This window comes from Esox lucius, chromosome 16, assembly GCF_011004845.1.
Source record: "Esox lucius isolate fEsoLuc1 chromosome 16, fEsoLuc1.pri, whole genome shotgun sequence".
Lineage (NCBI taxonomy): Eukaryota > Metazoa > Chordata > Actinopteri > Esociformes > Esocidae > Esox > Esox lucius.
Window position 1 is genome coordinate 11,243,492 of NC_047584.1, and position 20,712 is coordinate 11,264,203.

Genomic DNA, 20,712 nt, shown 5'->3' on the forward strand with positions numbered 1-20,712 from the left:
GATGGGTGCTGTACCGAGCACCGAGGGCGAAAGGGAACCTCTTATTGTTCCTCCTAACCCCGAGACGAGCGTTCAGCCAGTTTACAGCCGGGTTTATGGGAGAAGATGGCTGGTTCTGACTCTGTTTTCATTGTTAGCGTTCATGCAAGGGATGGTATGGAACACTTGGGGCCCAATTCAGAACTCTGCCATGCACGCGTTCGATTTCGCGAAATCTGACATAGCGGTGTTGGTTCTATGGGGTCCAGTGGGTTTCGCTCCTTGGTTGCTGTTTATGTGGTTAATGGACAAAAAGGGTGAGTTGTTTTGTTCGAAGTAGCAGTTGACAAAAATACTATTCTGGAACACTGTGTTCTTTCCTTCGTGTATATTTTCACAATTGTTTTTTCAAATGTTTTTTCCCAGGGTTCTTACTGTATAGTAGGTCTTCATGAAGTTGGAGATTATTGACAGGCTCCGTAGAAATGTTGACATAAGAATATTTCAGTATACACAGGATCACCTTATCACCATTCCCTACTCCGTAGTACAACCTCAACACCCCAGACTTAATTATTGAACCATGAAAAAAATCATCATAGGACATTAGTCACTAAACAAAATGTCCTCAAAGGATCTGAACATATCTAAATCATCCCCTTTGTGCCTTCACAATTTGTTTGACCCACAGAAATAACTTAGTGTTTTGTAATTTCAGTAGTTTCCCTTTACCAAGCCTTTTCTAGAGTCATCATAGGATAAAGGCCACCACAGAATGATATGTTCCTTCAAGAAATGGTGGGTTACGGCTGTGTCGAATTTCTGTTATGGGCCAATTGTGTTGTTCTGTGAAACCTCTTTAACCAAGCTCTCAAACAACACAGTCCAGTCAAGTGTCATCTACAGGCAGTAAAGGTTACACTCAGGAGGAACCAATCATGTGTCTTGACAAGTACTACCAGACATGGCTAACCACCAAACCAGTTCCTCCACGTCACCTGATGGAAACAGCTAACACCCAACTAACATCTAACCACACCAAATTATTAGATGACTATCACTTCTAATGTTAATGCAGAGATCCTTTGTTTTTACATACATTCCTGGACATGACATCATTATATTTTTTTATTATATTTTCTGGATACTGGGCACAAGTCTAAGGCCAGCAGAGTAAATATAATTTTTTTCTTGAATATTAAGTTTCTGAATATTAAGTTTAATTTGCTTGCAAGCACACTACAACATTAGAATAAATATGAATAAACTTTAATATAATGAAAACTAGCAAGAATTTCTTGTTTTGACCAAAAGGTTTTTGAGATATTGGGATGTGATTGGAATCAATTTCATATAGAAATTGTACATACACAGTTCAAGACCCAAAACAACTGTCAACCAGTGGCAGAATGTCTTATGAAGCTATAAGTCAAAATGTGTCATTTCTGGTACACAAAGACACCTATATGTCAGAATTTGAGTTTGTGAGAAGTACATCTGAAGCCTTCTGTACATTACTGCCAACGATGTAGTGGATCTAAAGGCATTATCAATGCTGATAAACAGATTTCATCATACTGTACTGCCTGGGAAACAACTGATTTGGTAAACATTTTATCTGTCTGCACAATAATAACCATAATCACTCTGAAAACATGATTAACAGCTACTTGTATCGGAAGTGGGCCAATGGAACAGTCACAGTGTTAGATTGGACAACTGATAGCCCTAACCTCAAGAAGAACATACTTCAGAAAGACAGCAGCCAAATAAAAACTAAGATTTATAGTAAACCCTTAGAAGAATTTACTACAGGATCACTATAATTACATGACTGTCTACCAAAGCAAATAGCTTTTTTTTTTTTTTTACTTTTCATTGTATTAATGTTTGTTTCTGTTTATTTCAAAAAAAAAAAAAATTCTCAAATAACTTAACACTTCCTGCTGAGAAAAAACATTTTAATTTACTTCATGATATACTGATTGATTCATGAAGTATTTCAAAAATGAATGCATCCTCAGCTTAGTAAAACTGTTAAACCTCATCAAAACAAAATATATAAGCTTTATTTACATATTTATTTTAGATCATCATCTCCAGACCCAACTTTTTACTAAATCACAAGTGGGGTGAGAATGTATTAAAATGAAGGATCATAGCTTTAGGGAAACAAAAGCAAAAAGCATGAAACAACAATGTCTATCATAACATTGTGAAGCGGTGAGTTTTTAATCTCATGAAACCAAAACATTATTTTGTTGTTGGTGGTATATAATCAAATCAAAAGGTTTGTAACAAAATGTATGTTACACTGACAGCATCATACATTTTGTTTCATAACTTTATGGTGCTGTCAGTGTTAAGGGAAAATCCTAACTTCCACTTGATATAGAATTTACATATAGTTAAGAATTAGTCAAAGGTCTCATCTGTGCTGTATCTCATCTGTGCTGTATTGCTCATTGTATGTACATCAACATGTCGCCTTCACTTCTGTTTGTTTATATTCTAATTTAGTTTTATTTAATGTATTATTAACTGTAATATGACATTATGTATGTCAGAAAGATAATGGTCAGGGTTTCCAAAATGTATTATTAAATTAAGGCTCTACAGAAGAGAATGTTTTTCAGGTTTCCCCTCTGAGTCATGGGCTTCTAGTTTTGGAGAAATACACAAAACTTCCAAATATATGTCTTTAACTCTAACTTGTGTGTTAATGTGAAGCATGGTTTGGTGTAGGGCTCTTACACAGCTGTGAGTTATAGTATTACTAGTAGTCAGTCAGTCAATCCACATATACTGTACAGTAGGTCTGTATGGGCTGTCAATAACAGAGCACCAGAAAGGGAAAAGGGTGCTATTTGAGATATGTGTCTGTCTGGGGTTTAAGGATGCACTAGACTGCTGGCTTGGCTCCAGGCAAGCCTCATCCCTGAGGTGAAAAATGCTGGCTGCTGGGATTTCTCTTACCACCATTTCAAACCCTCTGCTGATGATCTCGGGCTCCTTGGTATCTGAAAGGTGACAGATGCAGTCTATCATATGTGGCCTGTCCATGGAGTGGGCTCCTGTGATATGCTTAAACAAGAGTGGCGCGAACACTCGCTGAGGATGGCAGAGTACATCAGAGACATAGAGCCCAGCACCTTTGTGCACTTGTGTGAAAGAGTAGCGGCTCATCTGATTTTCTAAGTCAACATGTTGAAAGCTTTAAAATCCGGTGAGACATTGATTTTCAGACACCTCTCAGTGATTTTCATGCCTACATGTTGCTCTGCAAATACAGCGGCTTTTTCCATAACCTCCTAAAGTGGGTGTGCCTGATTAAATGAAGGAGATGATTTGCTAATCGAGTTGTGATCTGGCATGACAAGTCACATTTTTCCTGTTTCTATCTACATTTCATAGAAAGAAGGATGTAGCAACTGCCTGACAGTGAGTAAAATGTCATATATTTTGCGCCCAGAGCATCCACATACCAGCATTTGCCATTGTTTAGTTGGCACCTCTTAAGTGCAGATATATTTAGAAAGACAGGGACAGAGAGAGAAAGTTGCTCCGCAGAAACATTTGGAGATATGGCTTTTAGGTTTCTCTCCTGGCAATTTGTGACCAACTGTGTGCTTTCTCAGCTAATGAAATAGGAGAACAGAGAACCTATATGCCTAGTGACAATAGGAACCTAAGATTCCTTAAATGATGGTCATGTGCTGGAAACTGAAAAGTCAGCCAGGAAGCTGAACTTCTCTGTTGTTTTGGGGAACTGGGGTGTGAGTTGATCGGGGACTTGCGATTCGTATTTTATTGTCAATGGTTTCCCCAAAAAATATTGGAAATTTGTAACAGTTCTACAGAATACTAAATAAACTCTTCACACCCCACCTCCCCTTACCCATCCTATATCCCCTTCTTTTTTTCGTTCCCCCCCTTTGGCCCCTCCCCTCTTTGCCCCTCCCCTCCTGTGCTGCAGGTCTGCGGGCGTCTCTTTTACTGTCAACCTTCTTCATGGCAGTGGGGGCGGCTCTACGAAGTATCCCTGTACCAGAACCGAAGCTGAGGCGATGGTAACAATCCTCCGCAAACTTCTCACCCATTTACACACTTCTCACCCCTTTACACACTCCTCCCAACAGGAAACGTTCTATTGACTGAGTTAATTAAACGGTTGTTTGGAGCCTGGCAGTGTTTTAAGATCACGCCCCATGGACGTATTAGATTCTAGCCCTCTGGAGAAGTAGAATCAAATGTCAGCCATGCAGGATTGAATATACTTGTGACAATTACCAATTTTATGAGTAACTATGGTAATTTCCATTTCCAGGTTGCACAGTATTTGCTTTTAAATTGCAGCTTTAGGGAGGAAAGAAAGCACCCATCTAGTCGAACATAGTTTTGATGAATGAAAGCACTTAAGAATGGGTAGTTTTCCAGTAGCATTGCAGTGTTGTTGTATTGTATTGTCATATTGAAATAGTTCCTGCTCTTTTTGAATGCCTCACAATAGCAGGGACCTGAAATGGGTTTGAGGCACACCATTTCCTTGAAGAGATTAGAATTCAATTTAAATATACCGACTGTGTCGATGCTTCCTTTCTGTTGCTCTTATCGACCACGGCTTTCATTCACACTTTCTGTCATCGCCGTTTTCACCGGCGGAAAAAGAGACACAAAGGAAAGCCTTTCCTTTCTTCCAGCTCTGTTTTCATAAATATAGTCAATCAATATTTCCTCAGCTTTCTAAAAAAGCAACCGTGTGTTTGAAGGAGGCCAGTGCAAGGTTATCTGAATTACTCTGGGGATAAAAGTAATTGTGTTACCTTCTCTATTGTTCGTCAGCCTCACTTGTCTTATTAGGTTCTGCAATGAGGCAGACTCAGCTGATGTAGCACTTTGACCCGCTGAGTTTGGGGTCCCGTAGCGCAGGTAAAGAACGGAATGTATTCTAACTGCACATTGCACATCTCTGGGTCTGATTAGGTTGGCAAAATGAGGGCAATTCATTAAGTTTATTGCAATATCGAGACAGACTAAAAGAAATAGAAAAAGATCGGTTCTCTTTTCGTCTGGGCTACTTAGGAATTGAGAGTGATGGATGATTCCTTCGTTATAGAAAAGTATTTTCCACTAATTTAAAGTAATTTTTTTTCTTGTTTTCTCCAGGCGTTGCTCACAGGATCCTGGATCTGTTTTTTCACTATAGACGACATCATTACTTTACTGCGCCAATCGATCTGGATACTGGCTATGGCTAATATGTGCCTTCACTGCACAATCCTCACTATTCTTCATTGTGTTTGTCACCTCTATGCCGTAAAGGGCAGAGGAGTGTGGAACAACGTGTGTGTGTGTGTGTGTGTGTGTGTGTGTGTGTGTGTGTGTGTGTGTGTGTGTGTGTGTGTGTGTGTGTGTGTGTGTGTGTGTGTGTGTGTGCGCGCGCGCGCGGGTGCATGTGTGCACACTAGACAATGGACCAGCGTGAAGCTATACTCGGGCTTGACCTGGGGTCATCCGTAAGCACCATAAGAAATGTGTGACGTGTTTACAGCATCTACGGCCGAGCAAGGCGAATGCTGGGGTACTCAGTCACTTCAAAGTGACAGCGTCACGCGCAGAAGCATTCAGCGTTTTTACTGGCTGAGCTTGTATTGGAGACAGAGATATATAGTACACAATGAAGAGCCCACCCAAGAGCGTGACTTTGGGCAGGAGTAAACAACTTTGGTCCTTCAGAGCCAAAACATTAATGGTCAAGTTTTCTACCTGCTGGTTAATTACACTCACCTGGTGTCCCTGATATACAAATGTCCCAGATTAGGTGAAGATGAAAACTAAAATGTTTCCAGCCCTCCGAGACTAGAGATACCTACCCTTGCTTTAGACCACTTCCTCTGCTGATGTGATAGAATGTTACGATCCTGTTGCGCCTTAATCCTGCATCATGTCATAAAAGCGACAAAGGGAGGAAATGCGACATTCCAGTACTTGAACAAAATTCCTGAGATAGATGCCCTGCTCTGTCAGCTATTCGCAAGTCATGGGATGACATTGCTAGTCATCTGATAACTTTAACCAAGTCCTGAGTCAGTCTATGTTTATAGCTGCAGTAGTTTTTGTGGGGGAGCATGAAACCACTGTGAAACCAGAAGCTAAGGTTTGGTTATGTGATCAGCCGTCTGCCTTTTGTGAAACATGTTTTTGAAGTACAGATATGCTACTGGAGCGGAGTTTGATCCTTATGTCATACCACTGGAACACCTCACTTGTACCATGGCAACGACACTGTCAAGGGAGTTTCATAGTTACAGAGCTGTCATCAAGTGGATTTAGAAACATTCTCAGAGGGTTTTAAGTTGACCTGACATTTTGACATCAGTGAGAACCTGAGGTAATCGCAGAGCTTTTCGCATATATTATTGTTATATGCGAAAAGCTTATTTTCATCACAGAGTACGAACCTAATGGATCGGCGTGTCTACGGGCCTACAACCCATCCTGAAATGGTTCCCCAAGTCTCCAGCAGGTGTCACTCATTGCGTTGTGAGTGCTGCTGTTGCCGACAGGTCTCCGGGTGCTGTTAGAGACCTGCGTCTGACACGAGGGCTTTGTGTTATTTTTGACACTTGCTGCTACGGTGTATTTGTGTTCCGCACCAATATGTCATTGACATCTCTCTTGTAAATTCAAGAGTGTTGTCGCGGCTGGGTTTCGATGGCTATTTGATACGACCAGTGGCTGGAGGCGGTGGTCTGGAGAGCAGAGATGAGCCTCTGTGATTTCAGTAATCCTATACCATGGTCTGGACAGAACCAGTCTCTGGAACATAATAATTTCCTTATTTGCCTTATAAATGATAATCTCACAACATATATTATTTCTTTGCCATCTCTCATAAACCTGTGATGTATAGTCTGTACATATAGCTTGGACTTTCTGCAGCTTTTAGACAGCACCGTAGGCTAGGATTATCCCCACCCTTGTGGATCATTTATTTCTTATGACTTGAGATGATCATTGAGTTTTTTTCTGTAGGCTGTTGATATTATTTGTTCTGTACCATTGTAAACAGGGGATCTGTCTACATGAGGATTTTAGGAGTTCAGAAAATCCATGTATGGAATAGATCAGTAGCCAAAGTTATTCATTGCATGTCGAGGGGCGAAGAGGGGGATTTTTTTTATTTAACTAGTAGATAGATCATAGTGTGCCCATCATAAAAAAATGATAGACATACATTTTAAAGAGATTTTCTTTTTGGATATAATGGTGCTGTTAGGGAGATGGATCTTCTGACTTTTTAATCTGCTTTGGTAGAATTCTCGTTTAAGCCTGGTGTAAAATTCAGTTTTGTGTTCGGCATATAACGTGTGTTTAAATAAGCTGGAGCCAAAACAAATTCCTAAGGCAGGTTTCTGTGGATGTCACTTGTGTTACCATTCTGTGGGTGTCACTTGTGTTACCATTCTGTGGATGTCACTTGTGTTACCATTCTGTGGGTGTCACTTGTGTTACCATTCTGTGGATGTCACTTGTGTTACCATTCTGTGGATGTCACTTGTGTTACCATTCTGTGAGTGTCACTTGTGTTACCATTCTGTGCGCTGTGAGACGTCATATACAGTGCAATGCTAGTCAAGTTAAAATGGTGTCAAGTGACCCATCAACAGTTTGTTCTCTTTCACTGTAACCAAACCATGTTTTTATTTAGGCTATTCCCCCCTAAATATGTACAGTGAATCCTACAAAGCTACAACTTAATCACTGGTTAGGTTCATTCTGTTGTAGATCATGAAATAGTAGGCTATATGCCTAGAACAAATAATCACATTTAAGGGATTGGGAAAGAAAGGGAAATTAAGGCACTATCAATTGCTAATAATTTATGCAGTTTTTATGGTTTCTGCAAAAAAGATATACTTTTATGATTACACATTCTCATTTACAGCATTGACCTGGGGAACAATTAGGGTTAACTGCTTTGTTCATAGACGGAACAACCGAGAACAACCTTGCTGGCTCAAGGCAACCTTTTGTATAGTCTGTATATATATATACAGTGAGGGAAAACATTATTTGACCCCCTGTTGATTTTGTATGTTTGTTAGACTGATAAGAAATTATCAGTCTATAATTTTAATGGTAGATTTAAATAACAACAAAAAACAGAATAACAACAAAAAATCCAGAAAACACATTTCAAAAATGTTATAAATTGAGTTGCATTTTAATGAGTGAAAAAACATGACTTAGTGCTTGCTGGCAAAAACTTCGGTGACAATCACAGAGGTCAGATGTTTCTTGTAGTTGGCCACCAGGTTTGCACACATCTCAGAAGGGATTTTGTCCCACTCCTCTTTGCAGATCTTCTCCAAGTCATTAAGGTTTCGAGGCTGACATTTGGCAACTTGAACCTTCAGCTCCCTCCACACATTTTCTATGGGATTAATGTCTGGAGACTGGCTTGGTCACTCCAGGACCTTAATGTGTTTCTTCTTGAGCCACTCCTTTGTTGCCTTGGCTGTGTGTTTTGGGTCATTATCATGCTGGAATACCCATCCACGACCCATTTTCAATGCCCTGGCTGAGGGACGGTACATGGCCCCGTCCATCATCCCTTTGATGGAGTGAAGTTGTCCTGTCCCCTTAGCAGAAAAACACCCCCAAAGCATGTTTCCACCATGTTTGACAGTGGGGATTGGCAGCATTCCTCCTCCTCCAAACACAGCGAGTTGATGCCAAAGAGCTTGATTTTGATTTCATCTGACCACAACACTTTCACCCAGTTCTCCTCTGAATCACTCATATGTTCATTGGAAAACTTCAGACGGGCCTGTACATGTGCTTTCTTGAGCAGGTGGACCTTACGGGTGCTGCAGGATTTCAGTCCTTCATGGCGTAGTGTGTTACCAATTATTTTCTTGGTGACTATGGTCCCAGCTGTCTTGAGATCATTGACAAGATCCTCCTGCGTAGTTCTGCGCTGATTCCTCACCGTTCTCATGATCATTGCAACTCCACAAGGTGTGAGATCTTGCATGGAGCCCCAGACCGAAGGAGATTGACCGTTCTTTAGTTTTTTCCATTTGCGAATAATTGCACCAACTGTTGTCACCTTCTCATCAAGCTGCTTGGCGATGGTCTTGTAGCCCCTTCCAGCCTTGTGTAGGTCTACAGTCTTGTCCCTGACATCCTTGGACAGCTCTTTGGTATTGGCCATGGTGGAGAGTTTGGAATCTGATTGATTGATTGCTTCTGTGGACAGGTGTCTTTTATACAGGTAACAAACTGAGATTAGGAGCACTCCCTTTAAGAGCGTGCTACTAATCTCAGTTTGTTACCTGTATAAAAGACACCTGGGAGCCAGAAATCTCTTTGATTGAGAGGGGATCAAATACTTATTTCACTCGTTAAAATGCAAAATAATTAAAAAAAACTTTAACAGATTTTGTTGTCGTTATTCTGTCTCTCACTGTTCAAATAAACCTACCATTAAAATTATACACTGATAATTTCTTTGTCAGTGGGCAAACATACAAAATCAGCAGGGGATCAAATAATCTTTTCTGTAGCCATCTTAAAGGAGCTATGTGTAGAATTATTTTTGTGCTGGTATATCAGATCATGTATTCATTAATTGGTACGATAGTATTTTGCAACATTTACTCACTAGAAATATGCAGGTGAATACAAAAGCGCATCCTGAAAGGCAGAATTTCTATTGCCCAATAGAAGACGCAGTGGTTTATGTTTGCAAATGAAAAAATGACACCCTTCCTTTCTCCTATCAGCTTCACAAAGCCATACGTTTATCTCTCCTAAAACAACCAATAGAAGAAGGCAGTGAGCGAAATCCCTGTCATTTTGTAGCTGCTAAAATTCTAGACAGTTCACTCAATTTCTGTTCAAGTGAGATAACAAGCACTGTATAGTAAATATTGTATGGAATCATGATGACATCTAAATCGCCTTTTTATATTTTTTGGGGTATCCAAAAATTATGTTTTTACAGCTTTTGTAAGCTAGTTGACCAAATGTGGTTGAAATGGTAGTTTTAGGGAGACCCAATTCCCTTGCTCATTCTCTGGTCACTACAAAACCACACAGTTCACTCAATTTCTGTGAGACAACAAGCAGTGAATATTATAGAGAATCAGGTGGTCTAAATTGCCTTTGTCTTCCTTTTCTTTATTTTTATATCCAAGAATAATGTTTAACAGCTTTTCTAAGCTGGTTGACCAAAAGTGGGTGAAGCCTTGTGCTTTTGGGGACACCAGTTCCCTCGCTCATTTCATGGTTGTGAAAATGTGTCTTTTTTTTTAAACGAGAATACTGTCCCAAAAAATATTGCGTTTACAGCTTTTTTAAGCTGGACGACAACATGTTTTTATTTAAACAGTTGGTGTAATTCAGTTAACTTCCACAAGGTGGGTGCAAATCAGTAATATCATTCGGGATATAGCTTTTTATTGTTCCTAGAAAAATAAATTGAAGAACAATGTCCAGGGAGGAGATTCTTTAAATGGTACTTCAGGAACTAAAGGATCTTTCAACAAATGTTTCTTTTAGAGTGTATATTTTATTCACAATTGCATCGTAATATCATCCAAACAGAGAGGTGGAAAGAGGAGAGGAGCTGAGAAATTAGGGGAGAGGAGTTTAGAAGGTTGTAAAGGAGTTAATAGGAGAGATGAGATGAGGCACTCAAAGGAGTGAAGTAATGAGGATCTAAGAAGAGAGGAGCTTAGAGGGGAGTAGAAGAGAGGAGCTTAGAGGGATGGAGAAGAGAGGAGCTTTGAGGGATGGAGAAGAGAGGGGCTGAGAGAGGAGGAGAGAGTTGAAATGTGAGGGGAGGAGAGCGTGGAAATGAGAGAGGAGGAGAAGAGAGAAAATGAGAGGGGAGAAGAAGAGGAATTGAGAGGGGAGGAACTGAGAGGGGAGGAGAAGAGGGAAAATGAGAGGGGAGGAGAAGAGGGAAAATGAGAGGGGAGGAGAAGAGGGGAACTTAGAGGGGAGGAGAAGAGAGAAAATAAGAGCGGAGGAGAAGAGAGGAACTGAGAGGGGAGGAGAAGAGGGAAAATGAGAGGGGAGGAGAAGAGAGAAAATAAGAGGGGAGGAGAAGAGAGGAACTGAGAGGGGAGGAGAAGAGAGAAAATGAGAGGGGAGAAGAAGAGGAATTGAGAGGGGAGGAGAAGAGAAGAACTGAGAGGGGAGGAGAAGAGGGAAAATGAGAGGGGAGGAGAAGAGAGGAACTGAGAGGGGAGGAGAAGAGAGGAACTGAGAGGGGAGGAGAAGAGAGGAACTGAGAGGGGAGGAGAAGAGAGGAACTGAGAGGGGAGGAGAAGAGAGGAACTGAGAGGGGAGGAGAAGAGAGGAACTGAGAGGGGAGGAGAAGAGAGGAACTGAGAGGGGAGGAGAACAGAGAAAATGAGCGGAGAGGAGAACAGAGCAACAGAGGAGTATAGGACATGAGAGGTGAGGGGAAGGGATGAGCTAAAACGGAGGACAAGAGAGAAGTGAACAGAAAGGTGGAGCAGTGAGGAGTAGCTGAGTGGAGAATGGATAGGACACGAAAAAGCTGAAGGAATCCAGCTCAGAAGAGAGGATGAGAAGGGTAGAGAAGCTGAGAGGAGCAAATTTCGGAGTTCAAGGGCATGGCAGGCCGCGATCAAACCAAGCCTTTGATTTCCAAGTGCGCTGTGCTTTGAAGGAGTAGAATGGTTGCAGTTAGCTTGATTTAGAAACAGAAGGACTCCCCAGGAGGGCTCTGAGAGCATGCACTAGATCATGTTGTTTTTTTTTAAAGAGGGAAAACAATCGTTTCATGTTCGATGGGCATCTTTTTTTCACCATATGCTCTGGAGGGTAAACTTTGTTCAGTTTGGAGCTCATTTATAAGAATCAAAGGAGTGAGCTGTGAGATTGAAACACCTTGCGTTGCTCTGTAGTCTAGTTTAAAAGGAAGGTGATGGTCTGTGTCTGTCAGAATAGCTGAAAGGACGCCGGGGCAGGAAGATGTAGAGAAAATACAAGACATGGTTACAATGGTTACTGATTAGACAGATGGCCGTGTCACAATGACGGCAACGCTTGAATCGAAGCAACTGCCGCCATTCAGTTATACTAATGTATTTATGCCAATACAGACAAAATGAGTCTAATACACAAACTTAGCATGTCCCTGTATTGACTGCTAACTCTGCCGCAGCGCCAATGATACTGCCTCTGTGATTGGGCCATATTCTGACACTTCACGGTGGAGCGGGTGTCTGGCAATGCCAGTGGTATCATTTTTGTGACATGGTGCCAGGTTAGAGATACCAGCATGAAGTATACCTGACTGACTCCCTCGCTTGCCGACCGGCCTGGTCTCAAAGCACAGAGATTCTCTCCAATAGGGTATATCAATACACATGAAGTTAATCATCTTTCGCTGAATGACCTCCCTCCCTCTTCCACGACTTGGTATTATCACATGCACAAATGGTTGAATTCTCCTTTTTATCTGAGGATTTGATTAGCAGTCTTCAGTCTCCTTAATCTACCCGAATACACTTCTATTATGCTAATTGCTCCGACTGAGGCAGAGGTTACATTTTATATGAGGTCACACAAAGAGATGGGGTCACAGCAATGGTATTTTAAGGATATATGAGATATATTGAGACTGAATTATTGGAACTACCTGAATCAAAAATCCATCATTTCCATAGCCTCTGTTCCAATGCTGTGTGTTGAAACTAAAATAACGTCTACTTAAAATGAACCAGTTATTTGAACCACACGCTACTTAGAACGGTCACTGTCCATGGAGGATTTGGGATCTTGGTCAGTTTTGGGCACATTCATTTATCAAGTCTGCCAGATGGAACATGGATTCGAGGAGCTGTAGGAAATTGTAAAAGGATGTATTCATTTTGACCATTCCGTGGGGTTTCATTTGAACGAGTTATCACCGCGAGTGGCAGTGAAAACACGAGAGGAACGTGAGCCAAGTGGGGGAGAGGGGAGAGGAGGGAAAGATCTGGGGCGGGTGGCCGGTGTGGGGAGATGGGTACGGGGGGCAGTAGTGTAGGGGGAGATGGGTACGGGGGGCAGTAGTGTAGGGGGAGATGGGTACGGGGGGCAGTAGTGTAGGGGGAGATGGGTACCGGGGGCAGTAGTGTAGGGGGAGATGGGTACGGGGGGCAGTAGTGTAGGGGGAGATGGGTACGGGGGGCAGTAGTGTAGGGGGAGATGGGTGTGGGGGCAGTAGTGTAGGGGGAGATGGGTACGGGGGGCAGTAGTGTAGGGGGAGATGGGTACCGGGGGCAGTAGTGTAGGGGGAGATGGGTACGGGGGGCAGTAGTGTAGGGGGAGATGGGTACCGGGGGCAGTAGTGTAGGGGGAGATGGGTACGGGGGGCAGTAGTGTAGGGGGAGATGGGTACGGGGGGCAGTAGTGTAGGGGGAGATGGGTACGGGGGGCAGTAGTGTAGGGGGAGATGGGTACAGGGGGCAGTAGTGTAGGGGGAGATGGGTACGGGGGGCAGTAGTGTAGGGGGAGATGGGTGGGGTTTGTGAGTGATGGTGGAATTAACAGCTTGTTTGAGAAGATCTCTGTAGGTGATATGGCATAGTGCTCGGAAGGATCTATCTCGCCAGTGTTGACAGGTCTTTGTCGCATGCTACAAGCTGTTCTGCTTTGACAGAGGCGGCGTTCCAATGACAGGACTGTGGTAGTGTCTGTTTGTCATGACTAGGGCTCTGATCTTTAACTCAAGACACTGCTCCGTAAAACATTCAACCATTCTTAATAGTCACACATTTTTTGTCACTATTTCGGTGCTGTTCATGTAGGAGACTTATATTACATTCAATGTGCTAGGGTGAATGAAGTACGGAAAAATGAACCCCAATTTCGTTGGTCACATTATGCTAAAAATCATTCAATTATATTGGATGTTTATTAGATGACAACTCTTGATGAGGTACAACACCTTTTCCAATAATGTTGGGATGCTGCGTACATTGCTAATAAAAACAGAATGCAATGATGTGCAAATCATTTATCCCTGTATTAAATAGAAAATCATACAAAGACAACATATCAAATGTTGAAACAGATTTTTTTTAATTGGTTTTGGAAAAATACATGCCCATTTTGAATTTGATGCCAGCAACACGTGTCAAATAAAATGGGACAGGGGCATGTTTATCACTGTGTTGCATCATCTCTTCTTTTAACAACACTTTATAAGCATTTGGGAACTGAGGAGACCAATTGCTGTAGTTTTGAAAGTGGAATGTATTCCCTTGATTGCAGCTGCTCAACGGTTTACGGTCTCCTTTGCTGTATTTGTCATTTCTTAAAGCACCAAAAGTTTTTAGTAGGGGACAGGTCTGGACTAAATCTGGGGGGTCTGGGGGATAAATTCCCCAAAAGAATCTCACATTTTGATTAGTCAGACCACAGGACAGTTTTCCACTTCACTTCAGTCCATCTTAAATGAGCTTGGGCCCAGTGAAGGCGCTGGCGTTTCTGGATGTTGTTTATGTATGGTTTCTTCTTCGCATGGTAGAGCCATCCAGTATTGGTTTTCCCCCTTGTCTCCTGCGTACAGAGATGACTCCAGATTCTCTGAATCTTTTAATGTTATTGTGTACCGTAGATGATGGGAACCCCAAACTCATTGCAATTTTACATTGTGATCCGTTATTCTTGAATTGTGGCACTATTTGCCTGCACAGTCTTTCACAGAGTGGTGAACCCCTCCCCATCCTCACTTCTGACAGACCCATCCTCTGATCTTTTAATACCCATCATGTTACTGACCTGTTGCCAATTGACCTAATTAGTTGTGTGATATTCCACCAGGTTTAGTTTTTTAGCAGTAAACAACTTTTCCATTCTTGGTGCCGCTGTCTTAGCTTTTTTTAAACGTGTCACTGGCATCAAATTCAAAGTAAGCATGTATTTCCTGAAATCCAAAGCTCCTGTTGTTTGCTCCTTGGGGTTTAAGGCCGGGTGTCTCTGTAAAGCACTTTGTGACAACTGCTGTTGTAAAAAGGGCTCTATAAATAAATTTGATTGATATTTTCAGAGAAAAAATTACATTTATCAGTTTCGAACTTCGATATGTTGTAGTGGTACTGTTTTCTATTGAGTATAAGGTTTTGTAAATGTTTTGTACATAATTACATTCTCTTTTTCTTTACATTTTACACAGTGTCTCAACTTTTTTGGAAATTATAGATGAGCTTACTAACTTTGGGTTGATTTGCTTGATATGCTATATTCTTTTGAGGGGACCTTATTTTTCGGAATGACAGACCTGTTCTACATGGAATTACTGATCCTGAAACTGTAATATCAAAAGTATTTATTTACACAATTATAATCTCATCAAGCACTTTCACTAAATGTAATGCTTCGAAAAGTTAATTTAGCATGATTTGAGTAATGCAGTGACTCAAGGGTCATTTAATGATGATGTAACATATCGGTACACGTTTCACAGTTGATCGCAGTCATATTATTCTTTTTTACTTTCCTTTCAGTTTTATAGCGTCATCTTTTGTTGTTATTTACACACCTTTCATTGATGGCACATCTCAGTTGACTGACTTTGGCAGAGAAGTTTCCCCTTGTGTCAAAAGAGTTTTCTTACTGTGGGGAGACTGAACTCATCAAATCTCATTTTAGAAATATATTTGAGTAAATCTAAAAAGTCAGACATCACAGAAATGATCTGCGCGGATAATGACAGCATAGCCTATACTGCAAATTGACAATGTAAAGAAACAGACCATTTTATTTGGGATGAAATCCAAAGAAAATAACATAAATTTTAACTAAACGTTTGTTTTTGGAAACATGTCAATATTTATTTTGTCCTTCCTATGCAGTGCAAAACTTAGTCAAATAATTCAGCTTATTAAAGAATACCTACATCTTTAATAAGCTCCTTATTAAGCATTTTTGGTGGATCTTGGCAGCTTTTTTGGAAAAAGGCAAGAAAGCCTACCGGGTCATTTGGCTGGATGGACCTCAGGCCCATCTCCAGCAGGTCAGCCTTAACCAGAGCCCCAACAGACCGTTACTGAGCATCACACGAAACATGGGACAAGTCATTACATGTTAAAGATACCTCTTGAGGGAGATACAAGTCTTTTTCATTTATGTTTTAATGACATTAATGGAAAAATTCACTGAACGTCTGTATAGGCCAGAAGGAAATTATTTTATTAGTTATTTTGAATGACATTTCACTGTCTAGTTGTATATCTTATCTGTCTATAAAGATAGTGTGATGTTAATGTCTCTCTCTGTCCTCTCCTCTTTGCAGGTTAGTACATGGGGGTCAGCTACTGAATGGTTTGGCCGGTCCAACCATAATGAGCGCTGGACCCCTCCTCTCCACCACTTGGTTTGCTCCGGACCAACGGGCCACAGCCACCGCTGTCGCCTCATTGGTCAGCTACCTGGGTGCGGCGTGTTCCTTCATTGTCGGCCCGCTACTCATTCCCGCCCCTAACGACACAACCCATGCCCTGGTGGCTCGAGCAGTCATGATGGACACCCAGATCAGCCATATACGAGACCGGATACAGCTGGTTTTGTATGCAGGTACTGATGTTATGATGTTTTTTCTGGCTTTTCTAAAGGTTTATGAATATACACATAAGGGCTGGTTGTGTTAGTTACATATATTGGAGACAGGATGTGCTTTATCCAGCCGGCTACTAAAGGTGAAGTAAGAAATGCGGTTGCCATCTTGCTTTCAAACCAAGGTTCATGAACACTGGAGCTGAAGATGAGAAGATATTCGTCAACTCTTGGTACACTTTGTCCTGCTGAGAGTTTCTAAATATCTTGTCGCTTTTATATATGCAGGTATGCCTCTCAAACTCGATCTTCATTACTCTACAGGAATCAATAGCAGATCATCTCTCATGCCTGCACTGTCTAGTCAAGGGAAAGAAATACAATCTTCTGAAAGTGATTTGACTGTGTCTGTCTCATCACACAAATACCATACTGAAACACCTCAACATGTAATATGCAGAGCAAAACCGCCTGCCATTAAAGCATGTAGGCTCAGACTGTTCTGCTTAACTGATTCAGAAAATTCAAGCATTTGAAAAAAAGGATTATCCCCGAAATAATGGATTGAGGCTATGGCTTATGATAACCTAAGGGTGTATTCATATAAAATGTCTAAGGACAAACAGACACGTTTTCTGAACTAAGACTTTTACAGGTCAACCTGTAATTCATTTCAAGTCAGAAAACATTTACAGGTAATTTAATTCTTCTACATTTTCCCTCTGGTCCATTAAGGAGAAGACATTCTACACACCACATTCTACCTCCACCACAGGAAATCGCCAATCAACAGCTGTGCCAAATGAAAGGACTGATGTCTTTTTTGGGTTGAAGAATCAATAGGAGCTGGCATCCGCCCAGGCTGCGTCAGCCATCGAGTGAAAATGCAGCCGCTATCCATCAATCTGCACATTATGACAGTGAAAAGCAGGATTTATGATTCAGGTGTCATTTTGAGAAATGGTCAGTCCATAAAAGGCTGTTGTTTTTCAGACAGAAATGTTGTCCTTTGGATTGACCAGACCAGGCCTGGCCCAAGGAAAGGCTACAGTCTGCTACAGAGCCTGCTACAGTCTTAGTGCCAGCTCACTAATGGAGTCCTCGGCCTGGCTTTCTGATTATCCACTGGTCTCTTAATTGACTGTGAGGGTCTGTCCTCAGGTTCAATTTGCATGTCCTGCTGTTCTGTCTATAGGTAGAGTGGAATCAGAACCATACCCTGTACACGCCTCTGGACGTGTACTGAGTTCAGTTAGTAATGTTACGAATCAGTCGATAGAGCATAACTCGTGTAACTCCGATATTGTCCAGGTTCGATTCCCGGGTACATATAAATAACATCTGATCAACATTATTTATATGTAAATATAGGGCTGGGCGATAATTCGATATTCGAAATATCTATCAGGTTTTTAGGGGGGGGGGGGGGGGGGGGGGGGGGGGGGGGGGGGGGGGGGGGGGGGGGGGGGGGGGGGGGGGGGGGGGGGGGGGGGGGGGGGAGTGTGATATTGCGATAGGCTATTGCTAATTTTGCACTGTGCATATCTGATACGAAAAGCGATCATAAGCTTCATTCGATAAGCGTATTCGCATAGTTCACATTTAAAATAAACTATGTAACGTAGTTCGCAAGAGGACTACAAGTGAAAGTGTCCGCCATAGCAGATGTTGTTTCTGCTAAGAAATTGTCACCGAGAGGGGACTACCACTTCTGTAATATGGAACTGGTTCAGGTTTTTAAATCTGAAGAGCAGTAAAAAAAATATCTGCAATATGACGAAAAGGGATACAGACGAACACAGGCAATAACAAAAAAAAAATCCTAATCTAAAACATTTTCATCCAGAGTACAGTACACTGACAGCAACACCTATATAACTATATACAAAGAAAAGGTTGTGTTTTTTGTAAGTGTATTTTGAGATAATAATGACAAAATAGACACACATATATCGTTCTTAATATATCAACGAAAAATCTCGAATATATCGTGATGTAAGTTTTGGGCCATATTGCCCAGCCCTAAGCAGACAGTATGTTAATCATGTGTTTGACTAATAACCCACTGACGTTTCCTTCCCTCCTGACCTGTAGAGCTCGGTATGGTGGTGTTACTGTTTGCCGCCGTGCTGCTCTACTTACCCCCTCACTTCCCCCTCGACGACCGGCCCATCCCCTCCCAGTGTTGCGGCTGCCAGTCAGAGGCTCAGCTACCGGAGCAGCATCTGCAGACTGCTTAGGTACGTACTGCCCGGTCATCACGTGGCGCCGCCCAACACTGGAAGTCATATTTCACTTATTTCACTGACAATCGAAGCGTTGTGCTGCAACGGAGATATTTCACTGCTGTTGCTCCGAACCCATCTAAATGGGGCCGCGTGTCCGGAACCTGAGGCAAACTGAGTGGTCCTCCAATTAAGTATTTTTTTTGTCGCTTTCTTTCGACGCTCTGAAATGATTAAGCCTTTAACGCGACCGTCATTGAAGCGCAAGTAATTGGTTTGTCCTCTCGGTCGCCTGTCACGGAGCCTTGGAATCAATCTGTCCGCGTGAGTACTGGGGATGGAGAATCTCAATGAAGGGGTCTTGATGCTCTGGCGCTGGCCATCTGTTGGGGCTGCTAGTTAATGTGCATCAAAGACATATACCCTCTCCCCCTGGATTAATTACCCAGCCGTCTGATGGCACTGGCATGTCCCTGGCTTCACTTAATAAATACGGATCATCCTCATCCCGACCAAATGGTCCGTGGTCATATAAATATCTCAACGCTGCTTGCACTCGCACACGTTCTCTAATACACACTCGCACATGCACCTACAGTCTCTCACAAAAGTGAGTACAACCCTCAGATTTTTCTTAATATTTGATTATATAATTTAATGTGACAACACCAAATAAATTACACTATTCTACAATGTAAAGTAGTGAGTGTACGGCTTGTATTACAGTGTACATTTGCTGTCCCCTCAAAATAACAGAAACACACAGCGATTAATCTCTAAACCGCTGGAAACAAAAGTGAGTACACCCCTAAGTGAAAATGTCGAAATTGGGCCCAAAGTGTCAATATTTTGGTGGCCACCATTATTTTCCAGCATTGCCTTAACCCTCTTGGGCATGGAGTTCACCAGAGCTTCACAGGTTGCCACTGGAGTCCTCTTCCACTCCTCCACGATGACATCACAGAGCTGGTGGATGTTAGAGACCTTGCGCTCCTCCACCTTCCATTTGAGGATGCCCCACAGATGCTCAATAGGCTTTAGGTCTGGAGACATGCTTGGCCAGTCCATCACCTTTACCCTCAGCTTCTTTAGCAAGGCAGTGGTCGTTTTGGAGGTGTATTTGGGGTCGTAATCATGTTGGAATACTGCCCTGCGGCCCAGTCTCCGAAGGGAGGGGATCATGCTCTGCTTCAGAATGTCACAGTACATGTTAGCATTTATGGTTCCCTAAATGAACTGTAGCTGCCCAGTGCTGGCAGCACTCATGCAGCCCCAGACCATGACACTCCCACCACCATTCTTGACTGTAGGCAAGACACACTTGTCTTTGTACTCCTCACCTGGTTGGCACCCCACACGCTTGACACCATCTGAACCAAATACGTTTATCTTGGTCTCATCAGACTGTACAGTGGCCTTCCTTCTACTGTTGTTACTGTACAGTGTCTTTCCTTCTACTGTTGTTACTGTACAGTGTCTTTCCTTCTACTGTTGTTACTGTACAGTGGCCTTCCTTCTACTGTTGTTACTGTACAGTGTCTTTCCTTCTACTGTTGTTACTGTACAGTGTCTTTCCTTCTACTGTTGTTACTGTACAGTGTCTTTCCTTCTACTGTTGTTACTGTACAGTGTCTTTCCTTCTAAGCCAGCCCCTTCACCCTTCCACCTGTGTCAGTTAGACAGGTCTTGAGCAATACCCTAAGGCATCCAGTTTGCTCTTTCTTCCATTCCTGTTGTTGTGCCCATTAGAGAGAGTTTGAACCATAGTCAATGATCTTGAGCTTGATGAGTTTGCCCAGCTGTTACCTTCCCCTGCATTCCCTAATCACAAGACGGAGCACGGTTGTGTCTCAAACGGCAAATGATTCCCTATTTAGCCACCCAGCTTCCTTGGGCGTCTGGGGTTAAAGTAGTGCACTCT

General features: G+C 42.2%; 1 protein-coding gene across 1 annotated transcript in view; it reads left to right on the forward strand.

The window, feature by feature from the left end:
• Window position 1: 1 nt before the first annotated feature.
• The window catches only part of slc49a4 (solute carrier family 49 member 4), a 64,538-nt gene continuing 43,827 nt past the window's right edge, over window positions 2–20,712 (forward strand). Inside the window, 5 exon segments of the mRNA XM_010879741.4 lie at window positions 2–296; window positions 3,956–4,049; window positions 16,307–16,587; window positions 18,661–18,725; window positions 18,727–18,806. Coding sequence (XP_010878043.2) covers window positions 2–296; window positions 3,956–4,049; window positions 16,307–16,587; window positions 18,661–18,725; window positions 18,727–18,806 — 815 coding nt within the window.